The 26,813-nt window shown below is 37.0% G+C and overlaps 2 protein-coding genes across 7 annotated transcripts; one reads left to right on the top strand and one right to left on the bottom strand.

The window, feature by feature from the left end:
• Positions 1–9,918: 9,918 nt before the first annotated feature.
• Positions 9,919–18,001, bottom strand: LOC310735795 (inhibin beta B chain). The gene is made up of 2 exons (XM_083558886.1): positions 16,749–18,001; positions 9,919–12,221 (listed from the first exon to the last, which is right to left on the bottom strand). Exons 1-2 carry the CDS (start codon positions 17,137–17,139, stop codon positions 11,446–11,448), a joined length of 1,167 nt encoding a protein of 388 aa, XP_083415012.1. The 5' UTR covers positions 17,140–18,001; the 3' UTR covers positions 9,919–11,445.
• Positions 18,002–19,654: 1,653 nt separating this feature from the next.
• ralbb (v-ral simian leukemia viral oncogene homolog Bb (ras related)) lies at positions 19,655–25,986 on the top strand. Of its 6 annotated transcripts, none has more exons than XM_083557914.1 (5): positions 19,655–19,812; positions 21,277–21,400; positions 21,928–22,136; positions 24,444–24,621; positions 24,830–25,986. In XM_083557914.1, the coding sequence occupies exons 2-5, from the start codon at positions 21,287–21,289 to the stop codon at positions 24,947–24,949; spliced, it is 621 nt and encodes a 206-aa protein (XP_083414040.1). In that variant the 5' UTR covers positions 19,655–19,812; positions 21,277–21,286; the 3' UTR covers positions 24,950–25,986. The 6 variants fall into 6 exon arrangements, with proteins under 6 accessions (XP_083414040.1, XP_083414041.1, XP_083414043.1 ...); XM_083557915.1 differs by having other exon boundaries at positions 19,676–19,812; positions 21,280–21,400; XM_083557917.1 differs by having other exon boundaries at positions 19,689–19,819; positions 21,280–21,400.
• Positions 25,987–26,813: the final 827 nt, after the last annotated feature.

Raw genomic sequence — 26,813 nt, 5'->3', positions numbered from 1 at the left:
AGTACATGTCAAAGCCCATGCTTCTTTACTTTAATTTAAATAAAAGAAGTATAGTCAGTACTTCAACTTTCTTTCTTTCTTTTAAAACATTATCTGTACTTCTACTTAAGTGAAGGATGTGTGTACTTTTGCCACCTCTGACTGTTCTTGGGATTTTATCTAACAACCTTCTGCTCACAATGTAAACAGCAGAACTCCCTCTTGGCCCTCTTGGATGTATATCACCAGCTGCATGCTGTCAGATTTCCTTAAACATGGCATATGACAGCTACTGGAATATCCATCAGGTCCATCAGGTGTTTTGTGTTGTTACAAATTAGACAGGACAACTTGTTAGCATTTAATTTTCACAGGACTTTATTGTGTCAAGAAAAAGCCATTAGATTTCTTGATGCTGTTTATATTCATATTCTGTCCCAGATTGTGTGTGTTTTTATAAGTAATAGTTTATTATTAAATAATAGAATTCTTTAATATTTAATAATAAAACCAATCATATTTTTTTGCAAATAAAAAACTCATTCAGCAGCTGGTTGACTTGGTTTAGGTTGATATTTGTTCCATACAAGGTTCTAAAAACAGAAAACTTTTAGGCTTGACTGCCAAAATGTATTACTTACTTCCCCATCATAAACGTATATATAGACAAAAACTTTTATTTGCAAATGAAGAGGCAGGCAGGGTGCTTTTCAGTAAAACTTAAAGAATCTTTATATTTTCTTTCTTTAACTTTGTTTTTACCTTTAAGGATAACTGGACTTTAACAATCTAAAACTTTGCTAGTTAAAAATGTTAGAGTTATTGTACAGTCAGGTCCATAAATATTTGCACACTTACAAATATATTGTTGTTTTACCAGTCTGCCAAAGCCCATTGAAGATTTAGGGTTAGGGAATTAAATCATTCATCTGTGGGTACTTATATCCTATATCTAAATTGTATACAAATTACAGCACTTTTCATAAGCCCCTTTAGAGACCAAAGATATTCAGACAAACCAACAATCATTAATGTACCAGTTATAATTTTTAATATTTAGGGACATACTGTGTTGACTTTGACACATATGCACCTATTGCTTGTAGGTTTACTTGATCTGGCCAAATGGTATTTCTGGGATTAGGAAAAGAAATTTTGTGTCATTCACCTCTGATGTTTTTCATGGTCTTTCAAGCATTTTGGGTTCCCTGAGCTCACTATTAAAACTATTCTTTTTAAAAATACATCAAATACTACACATAGAATAAAAAAAAATTGTATTCCTCTGGTGGGTTTTATTTTTCAACCTCTTGGTGGTTTGCTGCACTAGCACTGATGTCAAATTGAGAATTAACTTACTTGTTTGTAATACCATTAGGTAATACCAAACAGGCAATATCACCCGGGCACAGGGGAGCCACATAGTAAAGTGTTGTAGTCTACACATATTAAAGTCTGCAATGCTTTCTTTTTATAATAACATTTTAAATAACCAGCCGTAGAGGCCGATATACCCCAGGTGGAATGAGCATTAACTCTGAAAGGAGTGGGGAGACCAGAGGACTCAAAGCACAGACAAATGGCATCCACAATCCATCTACTGAGCCAGCACAATGGCCAAGTCCCACACAGGCACTCTGGGTCATGTCCCGGGCCACAGCCTTCAGATGCCGCGTAGGAAATGTGTCACAAGGGGGTGTCACAAGGGGTACAATAAGCCACTATAGCTGACACGTAAACCTTCAGGGTTGACAGAGCCAATCCTGTGCCAAACTGTTCCTGCAGGAACTCCAGGACTAATCCAACCAGGCAGTTAACTGGGTTCAACTGGTGGTGCTCACACCACATGGTGAACAGATGCCATGTAGAGGCATACAACCTCCTCATGGAGGGAGCTCTGGAATAGAGAATGGTCTCTACTACCTTAGTAGAGAGACCAGCTGCTAGGAACTGCACTCAGGGGCCACAGCCACAGCTTTAATTACTCTGGGCGGGGTTGAACAAGGGCTCCCCCTGCCTGTGAGAGGAGGTCCCTCCTGGGAGGAATTCCCCAAGGAGGTCCCGCAAGGAGGGACAGCAGGTCTGTAAACCACTGACTGCCCATCCAATGAGGGCCACTAAGAGAAGACAAGCTCCTTTCTGGCGGATTCTCTCCAGAACTCCTGGGAGCAGCGCGATAGGGGGAAAGTCGTACAGACATTGTCTCGGCCACTTCTGCACCATGGCGTCCAGCCCCAATGGTCGGCACTTGCCTCAAAAGACCAAAGTCCCCCCTGGCGGTTGATGTACGAGACCACTGACATGTTGTCCGTATGGACCAACATGTGGGGACCTCTCAGGTCTCGGTGAAGGTGTTCCAGTGACAAAAACACACCCATCATCTCCAGGCAGTTTATGTGCCTTGAAAGATGTGACTTGTCCCACCGACCTTGGGCAGAGCGGCCACTCATGATCGCTTCCCACCCTGTGAGGGATACGTCTGTCATTAGCAACGACAAGGAGCTTCCAGGACGGGGCCTTGAGACAGGAAAATAAGTTCTCTTCATACTTCTAAGGCTTGCCGCGAGACCTTGATAGTACGGAACGGATTGCCCTTTCGGTAGAACCCTCTGTCTCTGAGCCACCACTGGAGAGGTCTTAAATGGAGGTGTCCAAGTGGGATCACACTGGATGCTGCTGCCATGAGACCGAGCAGCCTCTGGAACTGCCTTACAGTCAGTGACTGGCCTGCTTTTACTCTCTTCACTGAAGTGAGGATGGCTTCGATCTGGGCAGGAGACAATTGTGCCCGCGACACGGTTAAGTCCCACACTATGCCCAAGAAGGTGGTTTTGTATTATGTATGTATTTTTAATGATGTATGTATTTTTAATGTTTTGTATTTATTTTAGCCCTATTTCCCTTTCCCTAAGTGGTTATTCCACTTGTTAGGCCGCCATTGTAAATAAGAACCTGTTCTTAAGGACTTGCCTGTAAAAATAAAGGTTAAAGGATCTGTCTTAGGCCCACTGCTTTTCTCTTTATATATGCTGCCTCTTGGTGAAATCATTCATAAACAAGGGATTCGCTTCCATTGCTATGCTGATGACACACAGCTGTATATTTCAGCAAAGCCAGATGAGCGAGATCAGCTTAACAATGTTGAGAAGTGTATAAAGGACATTAGACAGTGGATGCTTAATAACTTTCTTCTGCTCAACTCAGATAAGACGGAAGTACTTTTACTAGGACCACATGCAGCTATAAGTAAACTTTCCGATTACGTAGCATCTCTGGATGGTGTTTCTGTTTCAGCGTGTACGGCTGTCAAAGACCTTGGTGTGATTATTGACCCGAGTCTTTCCTTTGAGTCTCACGTGCATAATATTACCAGGATCGCCTTCTTTCACCTTAGAAATATTGCTAAAATTAGAAATATGATGTCGTTACAGGATGCAGAAAAACTAGTTCATGCTTTTGTTACTTCTAGATTAGACTACTGTAACGCTTTACTGTCTGGGTGTGCGAGTAAGTGCATAAATAAGCTTCAGTTAGTTCAGAATGCAGCAGCAAGAGTCCTCACTAGATCTAGGAAATATGACCACATCACCCCTGTTTTAATCAATCTACACTAGCTCCCAATCAAATCTCGCATTGATTATAAAATATTACTACTGACGTATAAAGCACTTAACAGTCTCGCACCGCAGTATCTGAGTGAACTTCTGTACCAGTATGATCCTCCACGCCTACTTAGATCAAAAGGTGCTGGCTATCTGTTGGTTCCTCAAATAATGAAGACTACAGCAGGGGGCAGATCTTTCAACCAGTGTTCGGGACTCAGACACAGTCTCAGTGTTCAAGTCGAGGTTAAAAACTCATTTATTTAGTCAAGCCTTTTATCAGTAGATTTTTCTTAGGTAAAGGCTCAGATCTGGAGGGAACATGGATATAGAGTGTTTGATGAACTGGTATATTTGTATGCTGTCGTCCCCTCACATTCACACGTTCACTTGGGTTTGTTGATGGTGGTGTGGTGGGTCGTCTCTTATCCCAGAGATCCCTCATGTCTGTGTTACGCTGTGTTATGCTGCCATAGCGAGTCTTGCCGGAGTCCAAATTGCACAGTGACATTAACTTTCATACACCAATAGGGACACTTAATAATCCATATCCTTCTCTTCCCGTCTCACTCTCTCTCTCTCTCTCTCTCTCTCTCTCTCTCTCTCTCTCTCTCTCTCTCTCTCTCTCTCTCTCTCTCGGTCGAGTTAAACATGCTCCCGAGGCTCCAGTGACCACTGTTCCTGCCCCTCTCCCCCACGTGGATCTTCACACTTCTGTGCAGCTTGGGACGGTCTCTCATCAACACCTTGGGTGGTTCCATGTAATTCCGGAGTAGAACGGGTGCTTTGAGGATGGATTGGACTGTAGTTGGTGTTGGCGGTCTGCTGCACTGACTCGGGAGTGCAGTTTGCTTCTGATCGTCATCACTGTACCCCGCAGCATTGTATATCTGCTTCAAATGGACATTTGGTGCAACCCAGATGAGGATGGGTTCCCTCTTCAAGTCAAGTCAAGTCAAAAGGCTTTTATTGTCATTTCTACTATACACAGTGGTACACAGTACACAGTAAAAACGAGACAACGTTTCTCCAGAACCCTGGTGCTACACTAAACAACAACAAACAAAACAACATAGAGCTACAACACAAGTTACATAAAGACACAAGTTACATAAAGTCTTGAGTCTGGTTCCTCTCAAGGTTTCTTCCTTATGCCATCTCGGGGAGTTTTTCCTTGCCACAGTTGCTCATCAGGGACAAACATACTTACAAACAACATATTTACGTTTAATCACCACATTATCTGTGTAAAGCTGCTTTGAGACAATGTTCATTGTTAAAAGCGCTATACAAATAAAAATGAATTGAATTGAATTGAATTAAACAAACAAACAAGTTTTCTGTACTGGAGAAAGCACACTCTTTTTTGCGTTTAGTCTTAACTCCAATTCCTTCATGTGGGCGAGAACAACATCTCAATGCTGGACTGCCTGAAGCTCTGATCGAGCTAATACCAAACAATCTTCAATATAGTTTAGAATGCAGATGCCCTGAAGCCATAGCGGGGCTAGAGCCGCATTCATGCACTTAGTGAAGGTGCGGGGTGAGAGTGTTAGGCCAAACGGGAGGACCCAATATTGGTAAGCTTCGCCCCCGAAAGCAAACCTCAGGAACCTCCTGTGAGAAGGAAGGATGGCTATGTGGAAATAGGCGTCCTTTAGATCTATCGTGACAAACCAGTCCTCGGACTTAATCTGAGACATAATCTCCTTGAGAGTGAGCATCTTGAACCTGAGACTCTTGAGTGAGTGGTTCAAAGAGTGCAGATCTAGGATCGGCCGCATTCCGCCACCCTTCTTCAGAACAATGAAGTACTGGCTGTAGTAGCCTGACTCTCTGACTAAGGGAGGAACCACCTCGATGGCCCCTTTCCTTAGGAGGGTGCACACTTCCTGTTCCAGGACCAGAGCGTGCTTGTGTCCCACCACGGTTCTGCTCAAGGTCACACTGGATATCCACCCGTTCATCATGTCTCAGTTGTGGTGTCATGGAGTAAATGGTGTGTGGAGGGAGTCCTGTTGAATGGGATTATGTGCAATAATATGCCAAAGTTCATCCTTTGTGCTCTTCTTAGAAGCACTGTCAGTCAAGAACAATTCCTCTTTTATACAGCCTCAGAGATAAAGTGTCGAAATATGTGTGTGGCAGGTCTGTCAGAGATGCTCCTCATATGCAATAAGCATAGGATGACACAAAGGCTATTAATCTGGTAGGAATTTTGTTTGTGATACTCGTGGTGGTTAAGATTTCAATTTACTTTAGATCATTTAGTTACATGATTTAAAAACATGTTAGAGCATGCATTTGTTTTTATTTTCAGGGCAATAAGCCAGAACCAAAAGCAGCAGAGGTGGAGCGTTGAAATGGGACTATACTGAGCCACTGGGATTTGCTGTGGTGCCACTTACCATTAGCACTTTCCTTTTTGTCTAACATAGTGCTATTGCATATTTAACACTGCAAAGGGTCAAATACTGTCTACATCCTGCCATTAAAATGGAGGGAACTGTGTTTTTTTTCTTTGGGAAAATGTTTTGGTGTTTGAGGTATCATGATGACTTTGGTGGCCAAATATGGGTGACATTTTTAAGTAACATACCACCATTTCAATTTTGTAAGATGGAAATCAGTCCTTTTTGAGTAATAGTTCAGAGCTAATAGCTGAGTGGGTAAAAATATCCCCAGATGTACATATTTTGATAACTTAAGTGGAACATTCCAGTCATTCCTCTCCATAAACTCTCAAGCACAAAGACGGTAAAAAGAAATGTCCATTCAATTCAGTTCATTTAACAGCAAATCCTTAGACTGGCTCCACTCTGTAATGGGATTCAGAAAGTCCAGGTGCCATGCGTCAAACAGGAATAATTGTTTGCAGTGCCGCTTGTCAAGTGCTTCTCAAACTGGATCTCCCAGGGTTCTGGGCTTTACTTCATGGAGGTCCATTACACTGCATTTTATTATCCTTAATAAATAGTACTATTTTTTGAAAGTAAATTTGTAAATGTATACTTGTTCATTTAGTTCATTTTTAGTAGGCCAAAACATTTTGATAAGGATTAATTGGTAAACAGTGAAGGGTATTAATTAGGTGAGAGTCAACACTGTAATATAACAAGACGTAATGTATGTAATATAACCAAAACAAAAGAGTTTGAGCAGTATGCATCATGCATGACAGATAATCCATGTTGTTTGCATTTTTTTAAAACACAACTGTATTTCACATGCTGATGACCTGGTATGGATGTGTCAACAACATATGCACAAAAATGTGAGATTGAATGAAAATAATTTTCTTTCTTTCCTAAGAAGACAGCATTACTGACTCATTTGCACGAGGAATCACTAGCTTTTCATTCATGTTTTATGCAATATATGAGCTGCTGTATTACACAAGATTGTTGCAAGACCTCTCTGTGTTGAACAATTTTCTCAAGAGTTTTCTCACAAGTTCACATATTTGCAAGACTCTATGAGTCTTTATGGCTTTTTATCCTGTTTTTGCTCAAGTGGTCTGGCAAAAAGTGCATGATAATTGTGAACACAATGCATCCTCTGTGCATTTCTAAATGAAACACTCCTTATTTTTTTTAAAAGCCTTAAATGGTCTGGAGCGGTTTGTGAGAATGATGCTGTTAAAATAAAACGTGTTGGATATAACAATAAATAGGGGATTTTATGTTAATAAAAAAACCATAATACTCAGCTTTTGCTGAGTATTAGTTCAAATACTGCTGTAGACATAAGGTAAAAGTTTTTTTTCTTAAACTGAAATTTGTGTTCTGTTCTTTGTGATCTTTAAATCTATATGTCATTTTTCTTGAAATCACAAGCTGAATTTAAATGTAATTGAATTTGAAACATGGTATATATATATATATATATATTATGATTCTTAAATCTGAAAAGAAGGTGTTATTTTCTACACTCAGACAGGTGAAGTTTATATGCAAAAGTTTTCTGCAAGATGTTTATTTAACATTCATAGAAAGAGTATTCAGTGTCAATGATTTGTAATAGTAATAAAATAAATATAAAAGTAAAATAAAATAAAGTTTTTTTACCATCGGAAAACCATCTGGACAAAGAACTTTTCACTTTACAGTTTCTGTAATATAATTTATTTTTTTTGTGCTATTAGCCTAGAGAGAGTGAGTGAGAGAGATTTGGGGGGCTCGGGTTGGGTTTGGGGGGGTGATTTGTTGAGAGAAAGATTGTTTATAGTGCTTTATTACCTTAGAGTGTTTCCTTCAAAATGTTTCCATACCTATCCTAATCTAGAGCAGTTGCTGAAGCATAGTTCAATGGAAGAGAGTTCAATGGAAGGGAGTTTCTGCAGTTAATTTCTGCTGTATTTCACCCCTGAGGTGTGCTAATAACCCAGTGGATGATTAAAAGATCTGTCAGATGTTAACCCTTCTAACCTTTCCTATAACGCAACACTCTTTCTTTTTTCTTTCACATTTGACCAAAGATACAGTTTAAGAGAGTTGTGCATGATGGGAATACACCATTGGACCTACAATAATTGCTTTGCTGGTGGACATGGTGATATTCTTGGCTTTAAAATGACTTACACAATCCTGCCTGGTCTGGAAAAGAATTTGACATAATCATTTGCATTTTTATTTTTGTAGGGTTTGTTGATATTTGCACAAATGACACATGTATCCCAAGTTACACATAACTTTTTATAGCATTGTTTTTTTTTCAGCAACAAGTCAGAAACAAGAAATCTATTCAAAGAATTATTTGATCAACACCTGTCTATTGTTTTAACTTATTGTCTTATTGTCCTGTCTATTGTCTTAAAAAACAAACCAAGGCATGGGCATGATCTAAAGCTTCATTAGCTCCTAATAGCGTAAAGGCTGCTTGTGTGGGTTCTGGTTAACTGTGTGAACAGCAGCTTCTTTACCCAAACTCAAAGTTATCAATTATAAGGTAAGTAAATCAAATAAAGGTCTTATATATTTTTATAAGGTCAGTCTAATTTTTTTGTTTGGTTTTTAAGTTATGGTTCAGATTAATTTAGGTACGAATAAGGGAAAGAAATGCAAAAACATTTTATTAACGTGGTTAATTACTATTAACATTAAACATCAACAGTTTACATTTTTATTAAAATGCCCACTTGGTTAATAAATATATAACATTTTATTTTTATAATATAAAAAAATTGAATAAATCAAAATAATGTAATACATTTTTTATTATATTGATTCAATTGAGTAATCAATTAAATTGGCACAAATCCATTTGATTAAATCAAATTAAATAGTTTACATTTGTTAGACCCCATTTTGGTAATACAAATGTTTATGTAAATATGAGTGGTATATTTAATATTTATTTATATGATCTACTTAACTGTTCTACTTATTTCAGCATACTTTAACAAATGTCTTCCTTCCATCCTTCAATTTATTCACTCCCTCGATATGTGAAAAATCAGAGTTTTCTCCTTTTAAGAGAAATTCTTTAAGCTGGACATAAAACGCTAAACAACCCATAGCGCTAGCATTAGTCAGTAGCCACTTCCTTGTTAGTGGTTAATGCTAGCACTATGAAATCTTCAGAGTTTTGATATATGTGCAAAACAAATCTTACTTCCGGTACAGTGGCCACAGTGATATTTATGAAATACCATAATGTGCACGATACATTTCTAGCATTAGTAATGGGCCTGCCTTAAGTTAAATCTTTAAATTACAACTATACATTTATATTTATGTGTTTGGAGAATGCAAAATGTCAGGATCATAATGAAGGGATTTTGAAATAAATAAATAAATAAATAAATAAATAAATAAATAAATATATATATATATATATATATATATATATATATATATATATATATATATATATATATATATATATATATATATATATATATATGTGTGTGTGTGTGTGAATATATAATATATTATAATATAATATATATATATATATATATATATATATATATATATATATATATATATATATATATATATATATATATATATATATTGTAATAATATATAATAATTGCTAATGGGGTTGGGGCTTTTAACAGATAATCATTTATAAGTTTTGTCAAATATATAAATATATCTATTTTACTTTAATATAAGCCTTTAAAACCAACAGATCAAATGGCCATTAATTGTATTTAAATTATTATTTAAATAAGTAATTATGTGATTATGTAATTAACACCATTATTATAAAGTTTTTTAAAGAGAAAACCCGAAAGGGTGAAGTGGTTAAAAAATATATATATGGTTAAAATAAAAAGTCAGATTTTTTATATAGATAATGTGCTTGATTTTTTTTACAGTCACAAGTCTGAATGTATAATAAGGGATTTATTTATAACAGTTACAAAGAACAAAATATTTAAAAACATTCTTTATCTTACATATGCTGTACACAGGTGGCACATATTTTATTCTAAATGATTCTGCAAAAGTAACTATAAGTATTAAATACAAAACCGAAAATATTAAAGTTTATGAAAAAATATGAAATATTTCATTTATCTACTGTACAAAATAAGAAAGAAAGAGAATTGAGCTGAAAATGGAATCCATAATATGGTACCCTGATACAGTGTTTAGGCCTTTTACATGATCAAAAAAAAGGATTTTACATAACAATATGATGGTCTTGCCATCTTATCATAGGTAAAGAAAAATCTTGCCTTCTTTGGTTCCATGATTCAGTATAATACATTTGAACATTGAATTCATTTTACGTCTATAAAAATAACTTTTATTTCAATGGCAAGTTTTTTCTATTTTTTTTACTCATAATGCGACTTTTTCAGTGCAAACACCATAACAACCATTCGTTTAGAGAAGGAAACGAAAGACATTTCAAGTATTCAAAGATAGTATACACCTACTAGCTAGTTTGTCTGAAGTGGGTCTGTACTATACATTGCATAGTTCGTGCGGCACTTATTTAAAAAAGGAGTGTGAGTGAGCGCAGGTGTGCCTCTTGGTACCATTTAAAGGCATTTTAATTAGCAAGTGCTATAAAATGTGCATTCAGGACTTTTTTTTTTGCAAGTGTAATGCTGCACCAAAAGCCAGCTAAAAAATGGAGAAGAAATATATTACAGTTCTTTTAAGTACTTTTGGAAGTGTTTTTCCTTGCAACAGCACTGTAACAGATACATAGGAAGGGATTGACATTAATTATTTCCTTTACTTGGTGAACAGACCTTTTACATGAACTTAGACAGTTCTTCTGTTATGTAAAAAACCCTTGTACTAGTATAACAGAAAAAAAATCTGCTTATGTCTTTCTTAAGTAAGACCCACTAACATGAGAATGCAGCATGTCTTAGACAGTATGGGTCAGTTGCTTGATGGAGTTTGACGGATGAATACTGCTTTATGGAGACTCTTAATGTATCGGTTGTCGTGTTTTCCATGGAGTGGTTAAGTGAAGTGCTGCTGTTGAAAGGAGTTAATGGGGAATTGCTCAGTGCTTTTGTATACAGTGAAAGAGGCATAGTTGAGAAATTCTGGGAAAGGACCTTTGCCTAAGGTTCTCTCTCATCTTAATTTTCTTCAATTTTAGAGGAGAGAAGAAAAAAAAAAACAGAAATAACCTGTAACATAACTTTCTCATTCCTTTGACATCAACACCCACTGTACAAATTAAAATAAGACTGAATCACATAGCAATGAGTCTACCAGGAAGATATTAACCAACATAAATATATATACAAAATATTTGTGCATGCATGTGTGTATGGGTGTGGACATCATGGCAACTGTTTACCCAGTTGTCCATAAATATCATTTTACACTAATTTCTTCCATCACTGATCGTTTGCAGTTATGAGTTTTTGAAAAGTCCATGCTCAAGCACATCCACACTCCTCTACAATCATGTTGGGTACATCGCGCTTGACAATGTTATACTCATCATCAAAGTACAGCATGGACATGGTGCTGAGTTTGGTAGGGATACAGCAGGAGTTCATAGAACCTGGACTCATCCCCCTCATGCGGTATTGGTTCACTACAGCTGTGTGAAATGATGATGCTGAGCCTGGAACGCCAGCCATGTATGCTGGACAGTTTCCCTCACAGTAGTTGCCAAAATAGCCTGATGGTGCGATGATCCAGTCATTCCATCCGATGAGGCGAAAGTCGATGTAGAATTGCTGCCGACAACACAGTCCACTTGTACCATCACATTCCAGGCCACGCTTGCGGATGCGGTGCTTGCTGTCTGTTGCACGTGCCTGTACCACCAAGAATGGTCGGTGCGATTCGTCACCTGAGTTCACCAATACAGGCAGAATGCCTACCCCCTCACATCCATCACACCGAACATCCAGGTTTTGTCTTCGTGTACCTTTGGAGAACACCAGTTGCACGGCATCAGTAAGAGGAAATGTGTGCCAGCCGCTGCGCTTCAACTCCACACGCTTCTCCACCAGGTTCCACTTGCTGCCCAGGCCTGGTTCCTGATAGTAAATTTTAACCATGACCTTCCTTCGAGTGCCCTTCTCCAACAAACTAGGCAGAAGTTTAAAGTACAACCACAGATTTGCCTGAGACACATAGAGGTTCTGGTTGCCTTCATTGGAGATGATGAAGAAAAGACTGGACTTCGAAGACAGCAAATCGTCTATGAGATGGGAAAGAAAAGACATAATGTTAAGTCATTGAAATGTCATCAAACATAGCTGTAACAGCAGGTGTATTCTCTGGGTAGCCAGTAAAGGTTTTTCAGTTGAAAACCATGAGGCTGTGTCACTATAATAGCCAGGCCCAGACAGAAGGCTAAGGACATTAACATGCTGAGAGGGCAGTAGATCGCTCACATTGCCATGAATGGGTTCCTTAACTGGGAAAACTTCAACCTAAAGCGATCAAATGGTGTTAGTGTTTCACATTAAACGACAATGTGGGTGGGAGGAGTTGTCAGAGTCCGTTCCTCTGCCACATCTTCCTTTTTCTAGCTCTGTTCACTCTGCCTCTCCTTCCTCACTTACTAAATCTGACCTGCATGAACTTCCTAGCATTCTCTCTTTATCCGATTCTAACATATTAACATCTCTGTAACAGTCTTTTGAGTCTGTGGCTCAATTAAAATTGGGAGAAGTGTGAACTCCCGCAGTTCCTTTTTGGTGGAGGGGGCCACAACGACATTCTCCGAACTCGCCTGTGTGTCTGATGACAGTGTAGGCTTCTATGTTAGCCCAGTTGGCCACGAGTTAAGGTGGAGATGAGGAAAGAAAACCTATTAGGACACAGCTAGCAGGGTTCAAAGCCATGGCAATGAAAGACATGATGACACCTCAGATAGGACAAAATAAGCGTTGAGATCAGAGATAACTATTTAAATGAATTGATATTTTGTGTGCATGTGTGTACACTGGTGTTTGTTACATTTGAGGAAGCAATACATACTTGTGGTCTTTTAAAAAATAAATAAAATGTGATTAGCAACAGTCCGTGTTCTTTCATTGAATCTTTGATAAAGGACATTTATTGAAAAGATAATAGAGAGCATAATATCGGACTTTTCAAACAAGTACATAAATGCATGCAGTAAAATAGTAAAGTAAATTAGCAATCTTTGCAGTCATAAGTATTATTTTATATCAGGGGTGACAAAAGTACACACATTCTTCACTTAAGAAAAAGTACAGATACTCATATTTACTCTGGTAAAAGTTGAGTACTGACTATACTTTCCTAATCAAGTTAATAAGTTTGGGCTCTGCCATGTAATTAAGTAAAAAGTAGCCATTAGTACTACCTGTTTTAGTGTCACACTGGTAACTGGCCCTCAAGTCATATTAATATAAGGGCCGGAGATACCGGAGAAACTTTCATATGGATTAAATCATCAGAGAATTTTTTTGTGGATCAGTTTAATTAAAAGTAGACATTTCAAGCCTTTTCAGATATTTTTATGTCTTTGAGCTAAGTATTCACTGAGATGCAGGTTGTTGTTTTATGTCAGTGAAGAGAGATGACTGAGACGGCAGAAAGCGCCCTCTGTCTGTTTTCTTTATTTTGCAAAAGCACAGCATTTTGTTGTTGTTATGAGTGTATACAAATAATAGTAGAAACTTTACAGATTCGATTGATGTATTGCTCTTATCTGTATGATCAGAAATAACAGACTAATTTAAGTTCATTTAGGCGTTATGAGAGAAAAATGCCACAAAACTCGCCACCGCCTTTGTCGACCCCAGTATGTATTGCCGGATGTGTGCCGCATGGCGTAATTTGGTGCTTGATTTGAAACTTGCTGCATCAATAAAAAAAAACAAATGTGTACTGATTAAAAATAATATTTTTTATTTTTATTTTTATTATATATATATATATATATATATATATATATATATATATATATATATATATATATATATATATATATATATATATATATATATATGAGTAAATAAGGACATAAATGAATCTTGAGCTGAAGGTTTTATATATACTTTTAATAAAAATGGACAAACAGAAATGCCCGCTGCATTAACCGTGTTAATAAAATTAGCGCCGTTAAAATTAATTCACGTTAACACATTTGACAGCCATAATTAATCAATATATTTACACAAAAGAATTTCTAAATTGTGTTATCTAATGAATGTATCCAGGCTGAACATCCACCATGTAAAACATAAGCTGAGAAAAAATAATGATAATCAGCTGATCGGGAATGTCTCTGTTCTCGTCATGTTTACATCGCTGACTCCCTCTGTCTCATCCACATTAACCCCATATTTCTTGTTGCCTTCTGTCTTGCTCATTGTTAGGTTTGTAAACTAGTCTACGTCTGTGGTGTGTGAAAGCCAGGAAATGATTCACCAGTGGTAGGTTGAAAAAGCTGCGCAATAACAGGGACGGTATGAAAACGGCATGCAGTGAGAAGAAAAAAAATAGATTAAAACTAAAGTAACGAGCCTGTTTTGAAAATGTAGGAAGTAGAAAGTACAGATATTTGTGTAAAAATGTAATGAGTGAAAGTAAAAAGTTGTCTGAAAAATAGTGACGTAAAGTACTGATACCAGAAAAATCTACTTCGTTACTTCCCACCTCTGTTTTATATCTAGTTTAAGCCTGTTATAGGTAAAATGCTCTAGGCCACATAGCAAAGTGCATTGAGCACTATAGCAAACAGTAATTCAAGGAACTCTGGCACTTGGCAAGAGTCTCACTAGCTTCCCTAAGTAAGTTTTGCTTACTAACCCTTTACTAATTCCTAATACAACTTAAGCCTGCAGGGACTGTATAGGACAAAGTCGAAAATACAGCTGTCAGTGAATGCAAATTGGAGAATTAGTGGAGAAAGACAAATCCATGAGGTCAAAAAATTCTCAGAAGTTAAGCCTGGCCACTACACAGAGAGTAGGACAATACCTGGGTGGGCCCCTAGTGCCAGCAACAATACACACCACTCAGCATGCCTCCACCTGCACAAGCTCTCACAGCTTGGAGAAGTAATCTCCGTGTCATTACTCAACGTCTCGGTACATAACCGACCACAACCACCTGGACACCAAGGAAGGACAATTTAGACACATGAAGTGCTGTGAGTTAATCCCTGTTGTATGTTAGTTACTGGTTTAATTTACGTAAGATAAAGTAACAAATATTAGAACAGTGGTTCATATGTAAAATAATCATTAACTTTTAACAGTAACCAAGCGTTGTTACAGTTTCAGTTATGCTTTTCCCCACTATATTTAAGTAAGACATTTCACAGGAAAGTAAATGACACTCTGACAGGCTAAATATCCTTCTTACCTATAATTTCAAACAAAAATAATATGTAAAAGGAATAGAGGAGCCCCTGTTAGCCTGCATTTGCAGCACTTAGCCATTCTTTAAAAAAAATCCACAATGTCCTTGGGTCACCCTGCATTTTTAATGAGATGCATGAGCAGCCAAGCTGACATGCCAAGGAGTTCACACAACCAAATTTGGAACAAGTTTACAGCCCCTTGAAAAATACTCAGTACTTATAAAATGCCTGCAATTAGGCATTATGTATAAAGGAAATGAGATGCCGTTAACTGAATTTCAAAGTGAACGCACCTGGACATATTTCCATTTTTTAAGTTATAGAGAATGGAACAAGGGTGAATTTAGATCCCTCACAGGGAAATCGGTTGGTATCTATAGAAATTCTGGCTAATCATGGTTCCACTGTGCATTAATATTTTTCTTGTCATAAATTGTCACTGAGTTTCCTTTTGGCAAACCGATTATGGAGCTTGATGATGAGCCATAGATTACTGTAGCAATCTTTCTGAAAACTAATGGCCCACATGCATCACTCGAATGTGTCCAGTGCCACAGAACACAATAGTCAGCAATTAAGCACTGATTTAATGTACATTGTGTGTGTTGTATAATTGATCTATCATATTTACCAATAATGAAATTATACATTGTATTTGGCCATTACTGTCACCGTTTATCAAACAAATCAGCCCTGAGTTGAATCTGCTCTTACCCCAGTAAGTAATAAACATTCTAATAGAATGTAATAATAGTTTTCACATGCTGTTTACAATGCATATAAAAAAGAATACCTAACCTACCTCAACTGTTGCTAGTGTGGTACCATCAACTTTTGTACATTTAGGATGCATGCTACCCAGAAATAGTGATGGTGTATATATAATGTACCTTTAAAGCTTTGCTCACAGAGCTTAATTATGTAGCTTAATTCATTTATAAACACTGGTGCAAATGATACCAGCACAATCTTTGTGAAGAGGCAAGGTACAACCAAATGTGTAGTGTGTCTCAAAGTGTATAAATCTCAATCTAATGCTTACTATATCTCACTTATAGATAGTCAGATATCTCACTTTCTGAATCTCTCTCTCTCTCTCTCTCTCTCTCGCTCTCTCTCTCTCTCTCTCTCTCTCTCTCAACACACATAAACACACCGTTTATAGATTCCTCGTGCCAGAACATACCCATGGGAATGCTGGGTTCATACTGATCCCACAGTAAAGCAAACAATTCATTCTGAATGAAATGCAGAATTTCGGGATCTTTTATACATACAACGATGTTAAAAAAAACAAAACAAAACAAAACAAACAAACAAAATAACACTTTAAACCCACACTTGTGACGTGCGCACAGGTATTGTTGTGTGATGCAAACCCACCTGTCTCTGCAAAAGTGATGATTTCCGACGTCTCCTCCTCGACGTCATTGGCGTGACTCGCGTGTCCGTCCACATCGGGGATCTCGACCCGACCGTCCTCACGCACTTTGCCGGCGTGCAGCTTTCGCAGCGCGGTCACCATGGCCGCCTTTGGTACGGGCTGAGTGATATTGGGTCTCTCCCTCATCTGCAGCCTGGTCAGGATGTGCCTCTTGACCGCCTCCACGAACTCCGCGTCCATCCTCCCCGAGTCGGCAGGCTGCGCGAGACCGCACGAAGCGCACGACTCGCGCGATGCCGTCGTGCGCGCCTCGGGTTCCGGCGCGGGCGTGCAGCGCACGTACAGCGCGCAGGCGGTCAGACAAAGCACCTTGAGAAGGAAACTTCTCATTCTTTAAACAGCGAAAAAGGGAAAGCACAGAAAGACGAGTCCCGAGTCTTCGCTTCGGGGATGTTCACTAGATCTTGAACGTTCGTTTTTAGAAATGGTTCGGGCTCGTCCCAAATGAGAATGTTCTAAGCGCAAGAGTAAGTTGTACCATCCAGGCTTCTTGTAAGGATGCACCAAGATCTTCCATGCAATGACTTCATTGAAATTGGATGAAATCATGGAAGAATCATTTATTTAGATCTTCATTTGTTAGGTCAGTCAGCGAAGCGCGATTTTGAAAAAATAAAAAAGAAAAAAAAAGAAATCACGTTTTTGTCATATTACAAGGTGACTTTATTGTCTCCCTGGTCTTACTGGATAAAAACATCAGCATCAGTGGCACTTCAGCGTCATGCCATGGCTGGAGACATTATTATGTAAGCAATTTTGAAGAGAAAACAAATGCAATTAAAGCCCATGTATGTAGCCTGATAAGATGAGTTTTTGATCAGTTAAAAATATCCATAATGAAAAGAAAAAAAACTAAACAAATGATGCCACTACTTTTTCTTCTCCACAGCACAATAGCTATGTGTTGTTCTTGTTTTAGGTCCTTTCTTTCTTTGTCTGATATGTCGTCTTCCAGTTTGCGCTGTCCAAGTAGTTCTTCATCTCTGCGATGCGCTCCTATGAACAGCTTTAACCCCTTGCGATCGCAACATTGTACCGCTTAAGACAGAAACTTTTTATACAGGAGCAGGAACCACGTGGGTCGAGCAGCCAACAGGATTCCCCTGTAGCAGATTAAAGCCTCAAGCGAACGGAGTGCGACTTCCTGATGGAGTTCTCTCCATGTGGACGCATGGCGTCCTTAGCGACCTGAACACTTTAGTGGGGTACGGGGACCTCCAAAGGTTTGTGATTTTAGAAAATAACCACCCAGCATTACACTTATTGAGTTCAGTTATTAATGTAAAAATAATAGAATAACTGAATTAAACATTCGACCGATTCCTATCGGTTAATACAAAACTCAGGCTAATAATAAATACACATTATATTGTTGCACCTAAAATCTGAGAGAGGGTCTGTAGGATTTCTTTGAAAATGATCCCTAAATACAAAAAAAGCTTGAGAAATCCCTGAGACTGCTATCGCTTGAATGTACAGTAACTTATCTTTCAGACATCTGTTTATAAATACAATTTAAAATGTAGTTCGTGAATTTGACACTCCCTGGTAAAGATATAATATAATAATAAAATATATATAATAATAATACACCATATTTGGGGAGGGTGGGCTTGGGGGTATAGATTATTTTATTCCTAATGTGCGAACCCATTTATTATATAATGCATGACAACCTTTTTATAAGTATATTTATTTATAATATTTACATGATATTTGGGAAATATTTGGGATATTCCACAAGTCACATGTTTAAAAGAAAGTTGCATCATGAATGAGAAAGATCAAAAACGTACAATCTTCTCTTTCTCTTCAGGTATGCGGATGAACAAAATCAGGTACAGATTGTAAAGTATTGGTAACTCACTTATAGATAGGACAACTGTTATTAATTGTAAAAAAAAAGAAAAATTAAATATATATATATATAAACAATAATATTCATATCCTCATTAATGCTTTGATGACATTCACATGACCGCTGGTTAACCACACTGTGTATATGTTAAAAACATTTTCTTATTCTTTCAAGAGCTAGTAAAGCTAGGAATGAAACTTTGTAATGTTGTGCCGATCGGTTATTACATAGCGCCATCTATCGACAAATGAACATGCCAACATCAGGACGTATTTCTATTTTATATTAAATGTACAATATTGAAAAGCAGTAAATAAAATCTACAAGAAAACTAACAATAAAATGAGTTATGAGAAACTGTGACTGATTTGCCACATCTGGCCAGATTTTGTGGTGATAGAGGAGTGTCAGGTACTTTCATGATAGTTGGATCCAATTGGACTGACTGCCTGGTTGGTTAGGCTGTTTATGGCTGGTCATACTTCATTGGCCTGATGGTAGTTGGACATTTACAGCTGGTTGATGATGGTAATGGTTGTTTGGTGTAAAGATATAAAAAGAATTTTGGACACTTACAGCTGGTTGATGATGGTAATGGTTGTTTGGTGTAAAGATATAAAAAGAATTTTGGGCACTTACAGCTGGTTCTGCCTTGTAAGAGTTGCTCTAGCTGTTTTTTGTTTAATTGGTGGTATTAAGAGGATTTGTACATTTGCAATCCAGTTCAAGCTGGTTAGTTTGTCACGCAGGTTGTCGCCAGATAATACCTGTCAGGTCTGGAGGCAAATTAGCCAACCAGAGTCACAAAACCAGTAAACCCTTGCACGCCATTCTGCTCTAAGTTGGGTTTTAAGCAGTGTAGGGCATCTTTTAGAATTTTCTGGAAATAAATAAAGATGAAAATGTTTACTAGTAAATAATAATAATAATTTGCTAAACACAGAAGTCATTATTAATGCCAAGTGAGGCAAAAGCGGTCATTCAAATAACATGGCAGTTTAGTGACATCATATCCCTATAATGTGCGCCATTGCATTTCCGGTCGCTGGAACGACGGAAGAGCAGCAGTTTGGGAACAGGGGACGCGCTTCTTTTTCCAGACTTACTGCCTGCTGTAACCAAACCTGTGACTAAAGTCATTAAAGGTCTGCGGTAAAATAATTTTAATTTTCTAATTTTTAGATGTTTAAAAGAAGACGTCTTTTGTCACTTTTAATTAATTTAAGGATAAAAAAAATCTTCAAGACGTACTTCTCTTTTTGTTGGAAAACATTTGATTGATTGCCTTCTTGTCCAATCAGTAGGCGGACGCGAGAGCGCGCGCTCGTCGTTTAGCCAAAGAACGAGCCGGAGAATTGTTTCGTAGCACATTGCGGAAGGGGCGGTGTCCCTTTTAAGAGCACGTAAAGAAAACAAAAGTAGTTCGAATCAGCATTTAGGACAGACAGTCAGACAGATAAATATCATTATTTAATGTACAAAAACGACTGTTATTTTTTAACAGGGTTTTTGTTGTTGCTGTAAACATGTATGGTGATCAGCAAATTTGTTTATTGATAAGTCACTGAAGATTATTTTATTTTAGAGATTGTATTGATTTGGACAATTAGTCAATCCTTGTTAAGGTAAGAAAGGGGAAAAATAAAATATGGGAAATTCTAGTTAAACAAATACTAACTGAACTGTTAATTTTATTATGTATCAACAGACTGATGGTAATTGGGTCCTCCATGGACATTAGACAATTGATATTCATATGTGTAACTGTAACTGCTTTTCCCTAGTCAGGTTCTCAGTGTATCTTCAGCCTATCGAGGGGAACAAATACATTCACGCCTAGGAGCAATTTTTTTTGGGCAGGGAAGAACATGCACAGTAACTCCACACAGACATTATCCATGAGATCAACCCATGGACCCTGGATTAAAGGACATCAGAGATTTATAATCAGTTATATGAAAGTAGGAAGATTTATAGCACAGAAAAACACTTGGCTGTGTGGTGTCCTAGAAGCTCAAGCATTTTTGTACGTTAGATCATGATTAGCTTGGGAGTGGTTATTATGCGGTTTCAACTCAGTTAATTGTTTCCATGAGCTCATTCAGGTGTGTCTCTTTACCCACCCCTAAAGGAAACCTCCACCCTGATATATAATTAGTATTTTATTATATATAAAAAGTGGTGTAGTTAGTGATGCAGGTGTGAATTTGTTCGTCTGTATTTTTGGTGTTTCTTGGATAATGTTCATGTTTGTCTGCTGCATCAGCATCCTGAGAACAATTGCCAGCATGGCTGCAGTAGTGTTTCATAGGAGAAACAAAACATCAACAGACAGCAAAAAGAGCTGGTCAGACTAAACGACTGATAAACTGCTGGACTGTTCTCTTAAGGTGCATGTGAAGCTATAGTCTCAGTGATACTACTATCAGCAGGCATTATGGGTAATGTAGCAAGCTGTTAACCAAAGGAAAACAAGACCAGGACGTCAATGAAAAATTTAAAGCTGACAAATAATTTAATCATAAAATAAACTCTGGATACCATTGAAAGTGACATGTTAATTATAATGATTAATACTCAAGTTGTTAAGGATTTATTTTTCTTCACAGCAGAACACCCATGGCAGCCAACAAGAGCAAGGGTCAGAGCTCTCTGGTTCTGCACAAGGTGATCATGGTGGGAAGCGGAGGTGTGGGCAAATCGGCACTCACGCTGCAGTTCATGTATGATGAGGTGAGATTCACACGGGTATATTTTTGACTCTGATGACTTGATGTGATGGTTTGAAATAACTTCAGGACTATTACCTTTGAGCACAGTTTATTAACCCCTTTTAAGGTTTTTTTTAAGATTGCCAGTGTGTGGCATTAAACAGTATGCCAAACATACTATGCAGCGAGGTCAGATTGTGCAGTAGAGAAAAAATATAACACAGAAAAAGGACATAAGACATGATGTAAATATGTAAAGTAGATGAATACATTTGTTAATATGTATATTGAATACATTTGGTGGGTTACTACACTTGCCATGTCCTACTAAAAGCAATAACACAACAGAATTGTATCCCCATGTGATTTATTTAGGTAGAAATTCCTTTTCTGTACAAAAGTATTGCTAAAACAGCATGAAAGATTGATCTCATAAATGTCTTCTCATTTAAATTAAATATGAAATACGTGAAGATAAACCACATATTGGAGTGCCTTCTATATGAAATATTGCTCATAAATTTTACTTCACTTAATTTCTTTCCCCAGTTTGTTGAAGACTATGAGCCCACTAAAGCAGACAGCTACAGGAAGAAGGTAGTGCTGGATGGAGAGGAGGTTCAGATTGACATACTGGACACAGCAGGACAGGAGGACTATGCAGCCATAAGGGATAATTACTTCCGTAGCGGAGAAGGCTTCCTGCTAGTGTTCTCCATCACAGAGCAGGAGTCATTCAGTGCCACCTCTGAGTTCAGGTGTGGTGAATTTGTTGTAAAAATGCATTCTTAAAGCTAAATTCTGAGCCAAAGTGCAGAACGTCATTTTGAGAAGTTCAAATTGGGTTTTTGTCGCATTTGGGGGAAAAAAACAAACAAACAACAACAAAAAAAATTAAGCAATGTTCTCTAGGATGTTCTCTAAACACTGGATGCTGAGTAAATGGCTGGCATAACTTTTTTTTAAAAAACATTTTAACTAGTTATCTAAGTTAAACAGAAGGTTATCTTACCATGCAACATAAAAATGCCTTTTTACTGTTCATATCTGTTCCCTTAAGTTAAACTTTGATGATCTCTCCTGGGTCTCCTCACTTCACAATGCAGTCATAGAAACAAATGTGACATACTGCTGTTATTCAGTTTGACCACTCTGAAGGCAAATTGTCTCTCAGATTTTTATACATACCATTTTTGTAATACCTTATTCTGGTTACATCCCAAACATATAACACGTAATTTTGAATTCGATTATTTTAAAGGCAAATCTTATCAGTAACTTCAACCCAATTAAAGAAAAGCTGTTAGTGTATGAAATGCATGACAGAAATTTTTTTTTATTGAATGTGGCACATACAGTCATGCACTAAAGTACACCTCCTTTGGATTCTATGGTTTCATGTATCAGGATATATAAATCACCTGTTACTTATCAGGTATTAGAATTAGACCTTAGATGAACAACAGTAAATTACATTACACAGGTCATTGTGTATTTTACATAAATAAAGCTAATATGGAGAAACCATGTGTGAAAACTAAGTACAGAAGCACCTCTATCAGCAATAGCTTGGACTTTATCAGTCTGTCGCATTATTGTGGAGGAATTTTGGCTTATTATTTTTTAAACTGTTGTTTCAGTTCATTGAGGTTTGTAGGCAAAAATAAGCCAAAATCATCACCCTACTACGACTGTACTTGACTGTTGTATGAGGAGTTTGTGGTGATATGCTGTGGTTTGGATTTAATTTGCTTTATGGACAAACATCTCAAACTTTGGTCTAATGTGTCCAAAGTACATTGTTCCAGAGGTTTTGTGGTTTGTTCAGATGCAACTTTGCAAACCTAAGCCATGCATAAGTTTTCTCTTGGTAACCCTTCCAAACAATATTTGTTTAGTCTTTTTCTTGTACTGTCATGAACTTTAACACTTAACATGCTAACTGAGGCCTGTAGAGTCTGAGGTGTAACTCTTGAGATTTTAGCAATTTTTATGAGCATTTTCTAGGATGGTCCACTCTTGGATTGGCAACTATCTTAAATATGTTCCACTTGTGAATAATGTTCCTGACTGTAAAATGATGGACTTTAAATTGTTTGGAAATAGCCTCATAATGCTTCCCAGATTGATGGGCAGCAACAGTTTCTTCTCTATGATCATGTGTTTCCTTCTTGTGTTGTGTTAACATGCACACTTGAATGCTCCATAACAGCAATCTAGTAAAACCTCAGCTTTTATAGAGGTGTCTGGAGGACTTTTCATTAGCAGCACCTGACTGCTACTTAGCCTTTAAATTTCTATGCGAGCAGTAAAGGTGTACTTAGTCTTTCACACATGGTTTCTCTATTTTGGCTTGATTTTTGTAAAACTAAATAATGACATGATTTAACTTGTCATGTGTTCTTCATCTGAGGCTATATTTACCTTATTTTAAACCTGATGAGGCCAAGATTAATTATATGTCGATATGTAAAGTCATAGAATGTAGGTGTACTTTCTTTTTCATGCAGCTGCGTAATAGAAATCAGATACACAAAATGTATTTGTCTGCATTCAAGCTCCATACTGACAAGCCTGTAAGCGCAGCTTTCTGTTCTTTTTGGTGAATTACAAACCTCTCTTTATTTTCTTTACACACTACTGATTTCCAAACCTCACCCAGAACAGGATGTGTCAGTGCTGACTTCCTTTTTTATTTTTAAATGAAAAACTTCATATTTTCAGCAGCAGTTGCATTGAAATGAACTGGAAACTAACAAGGTTGATATGATGATGCATGGTTTACATTAACCTTAATGAAACTTCAGTGTTCATTAGTGTGTTTTTCATTGTCTATCTTTTCTAGTGTTTGTGCTTCCGTATTGACTGTACTTGTGATTTCATCATCAGTATGATGTCATGGCCACAGAAACCTGCACAGAACCTGCAAGTTGAAATAATGCATCTTCTGTTCTGTCTTATTGTGTGGTTGGCACATGACACAAACAGAACGAATAGCCTATAAAGAACCTACAGTTAAACATTGTGTGTGTGTGTGTGTGTGTGTGTGTGTGTGTGTGAGACAGGGAGCAGATCCTACGTGTAAAAGCAGAGGAGGATAAGATTCCTCTGTTGTTAGTTGGAAATAAATCTGATTTGGCAGACAAGAGGCACGTTTCTGTGACTGGGGCCCGTGAAAAAGCAGATGAATGGGGAGTGCAGTATGTGGAAACCTCAGCGAAAACTCGTGCCAACGTTGATAAGGTTTGGTTTGCACGTTATACCATAGCAGTTGGTGCTGTTTACCTTATAACATGTAATATTTTTTAATATTGTAATGCATGCAGGTTTTTATTATGATAAAATATGTAGTACAATTCTGTAACCTGTAACTATTAAATAAAATAAACAGCTACCTTGGGTGGTGAACCATGTACTGATCTTGAGTATGTTGTTCATGATCTCTTTTCAGGTATTTTTTGATTTAATGAGAGAGGTGCGTGCTAAAAAGATGGCAGAGAACAAGGACAAAAATGGAAAGAAAAGCGGCAAGAAGAAAAAAAGCCTGAAAGAGCGCTGCACATTGCTCTGAATCAGAAGAAGGGTTTACAGCAAACCTTTCTCAACACAAAGCCTTTCTGGTGGACACAGAAAATGTTGTGGTCAACGTTGCCAAAACCAGACAAAAAAAAAAAACTGTGAACGGATGCCGTTGTTCTTTCTCGCTGTATCCATCAAGGTTTATGCAACTGTCATCCATTATGTTTTTTTAATTAGAATTATTTTCTTCTGCTATCAAAAAAATAATCCCCAACATAAAGAACATCCATGTGGTTATTTTGCCATATTATATACTTGCTCTCTCAGGCATCTTAAATTTGGCAAACTGTCACTGGTTTATGACAGTGTCTCCTGCTAATATATGATTCACACATACATCAAATGTATACAATAATTTTTGTAGAATATGCTCATGTTTATAATTAGTGTTAATATTTACCACTACTGCATTTCATATTATTGGCTTGATAGTTTACACACCACCGGCACTATTTAAAGAAATGAACTATGAAATGAACTAGTTTTAAATCGAACCACACACAGATTAGGAACAATGTATATTATGTTGGATAAATCTAATCAATATGTTTTTAGGCAAGTCTTTGCTGGTTAATGTAGCACCTTTAAGGAAAACAAACTGATTCTGATTTCCTAAGATCCTACAGCACAGAGAGCATTGTAAAAATGTAGAAACGACTGTTTAATATTTTGAACACTCTGTAATGATGACCTGTTGAAGAATGCAGTTCTGTGGGGTGTTAAGCAAGATGATCTGGTTATCTAAATAATGAGTCAAATATGAAGAATAATACTAATGGGTATATACACAAAGTTGGTGTATTATACAGCCATCTGCAGAATGCCATTTGTTGTAATATTGTAATTTGTTGTAACAATGTTTTAAAACACTTAATTATGCAAAGGCTACCACACATATTGCATTTATTTGAAATTCACAAGCTTTAATGAGAACCATATTTTTGTAATTAAGCCACTTTTTGTATGAATTGCTTTTTACTGATTCACTGTATGTTAATAACAGAACAAATAAACTCTATTTGTGTAGTACATGTTGTAGTCAGTTATTTCTTAGGGTATGTCTAAGGGATTGTCATGTATTTGGAACTAAATTTAAATCACTTAATACATTTGTACACATACTATAGAGCTCTTTTTGAAGCATTGCTTTATGCTCATGCACTGCACTTTGGAAATCATAGCCCTTAACCTTATATAAATAACACTTTTATCTCTCATAAAGTGCTTAATTAAAATGTGGTAACTTTTAAAATAAAAATTAAAAGGATTAGGATGACATGTTCTGTGATATTTATATATTTTTATTTTATTAAAATATATATATATTTTTTTTACTTCATATAACATAACTGCATATTTTAGATTACTTTTTATTGTACATAAAATAATTAAATTATTTATTTACGTTTAAGAGAGTAGGTCAGGCTTTCACTGTTTATGTATAAAATTACATTGTGATCTGTCCTTTGTTGGGTGTGTAACCAGAGTGCTTCTAAAGATACCAGATAGTGAAACCAGTAGCTATTCAGCATCATATGTGTGTCGTATAAGAGACTTGGTTAAACTGCAGATGGGAGTTTTACTTACTCCATTAAGATCTGAGGGCATAGATGAAGATTCAACCAATTAAATTGAAGGGAAAAACAGCTATATTAGCATTGCATTCGTAGTACTCAATATGCTCATATTACTGTACTATTATTAGTGTATATGTGCTGATCTCAGAGCAGAAGTACTCAATATAAGGTCATATTTCTTAGCTATATCGTTCTGTACAATTTATTCAGGACATGTAGGCTTGTATGTTTAATTTGTATTTGGCTCCTAATTTTTTTTTCTTTGAATTTTCCAGGTCA

The sequence above is a fragment of the Silurus aristotelis genome (genome assembly GCF_946808225.1).
Source record: "Silurus aristotelis genome assembly, chromosome: 13".
Classification (NCBI taxonomy): Eukaryota; Metazoa; Chordata; class Actinopteri; order Siluriformes; family Siluridae; genus Silurus; species Silurus aristotelis.
Note: the sequence above shows the minus strand (reverse complement) of the source record. Positions and strands in the feature narration are given on the sequence as shown.

Excerpts from the sequence above, each read along its gene's own strand:
- LOC310735795 (XM_083558886.1), bottom strand. The coding sequence starts at position 17,139 with ATGAGAAGTTTCCTTCTCAAGGTGCTTTGTCTGACCGCCTGCGCGCTG. Across the intron at positions 12,222-16,748 it reads CATCACTTTTGCAGAGACAG|ACGATTTGCTGTCTTCGAAG; the intron begins GTGGGTTTGCAT and ends CCCATCTCATAG.
- ralbb (XM_083557914.1), top strand. The coding sequence starts at position 21,287 with ATGGCAGCCAACAAGAGCAAGGGTCAGAGCTCTCTGGTTCTGCACAAG. Across the intron at positions 22,137-24,443 it reads AGTGCCACCTCTGAGTTCAG|GGAGCAGATCCTACGTGTAA; the intron begins GTGTGGTGAATT and ends TGTGTGAGACAG. Across the intron at positions 24,622-24,829 it reads CTCGTGCCAACGTTGATAAG|GTATTTTTTGATTTAATGAG; the intron begins GTTTGGTTTGCA and ends ATCTCTTTTCAG.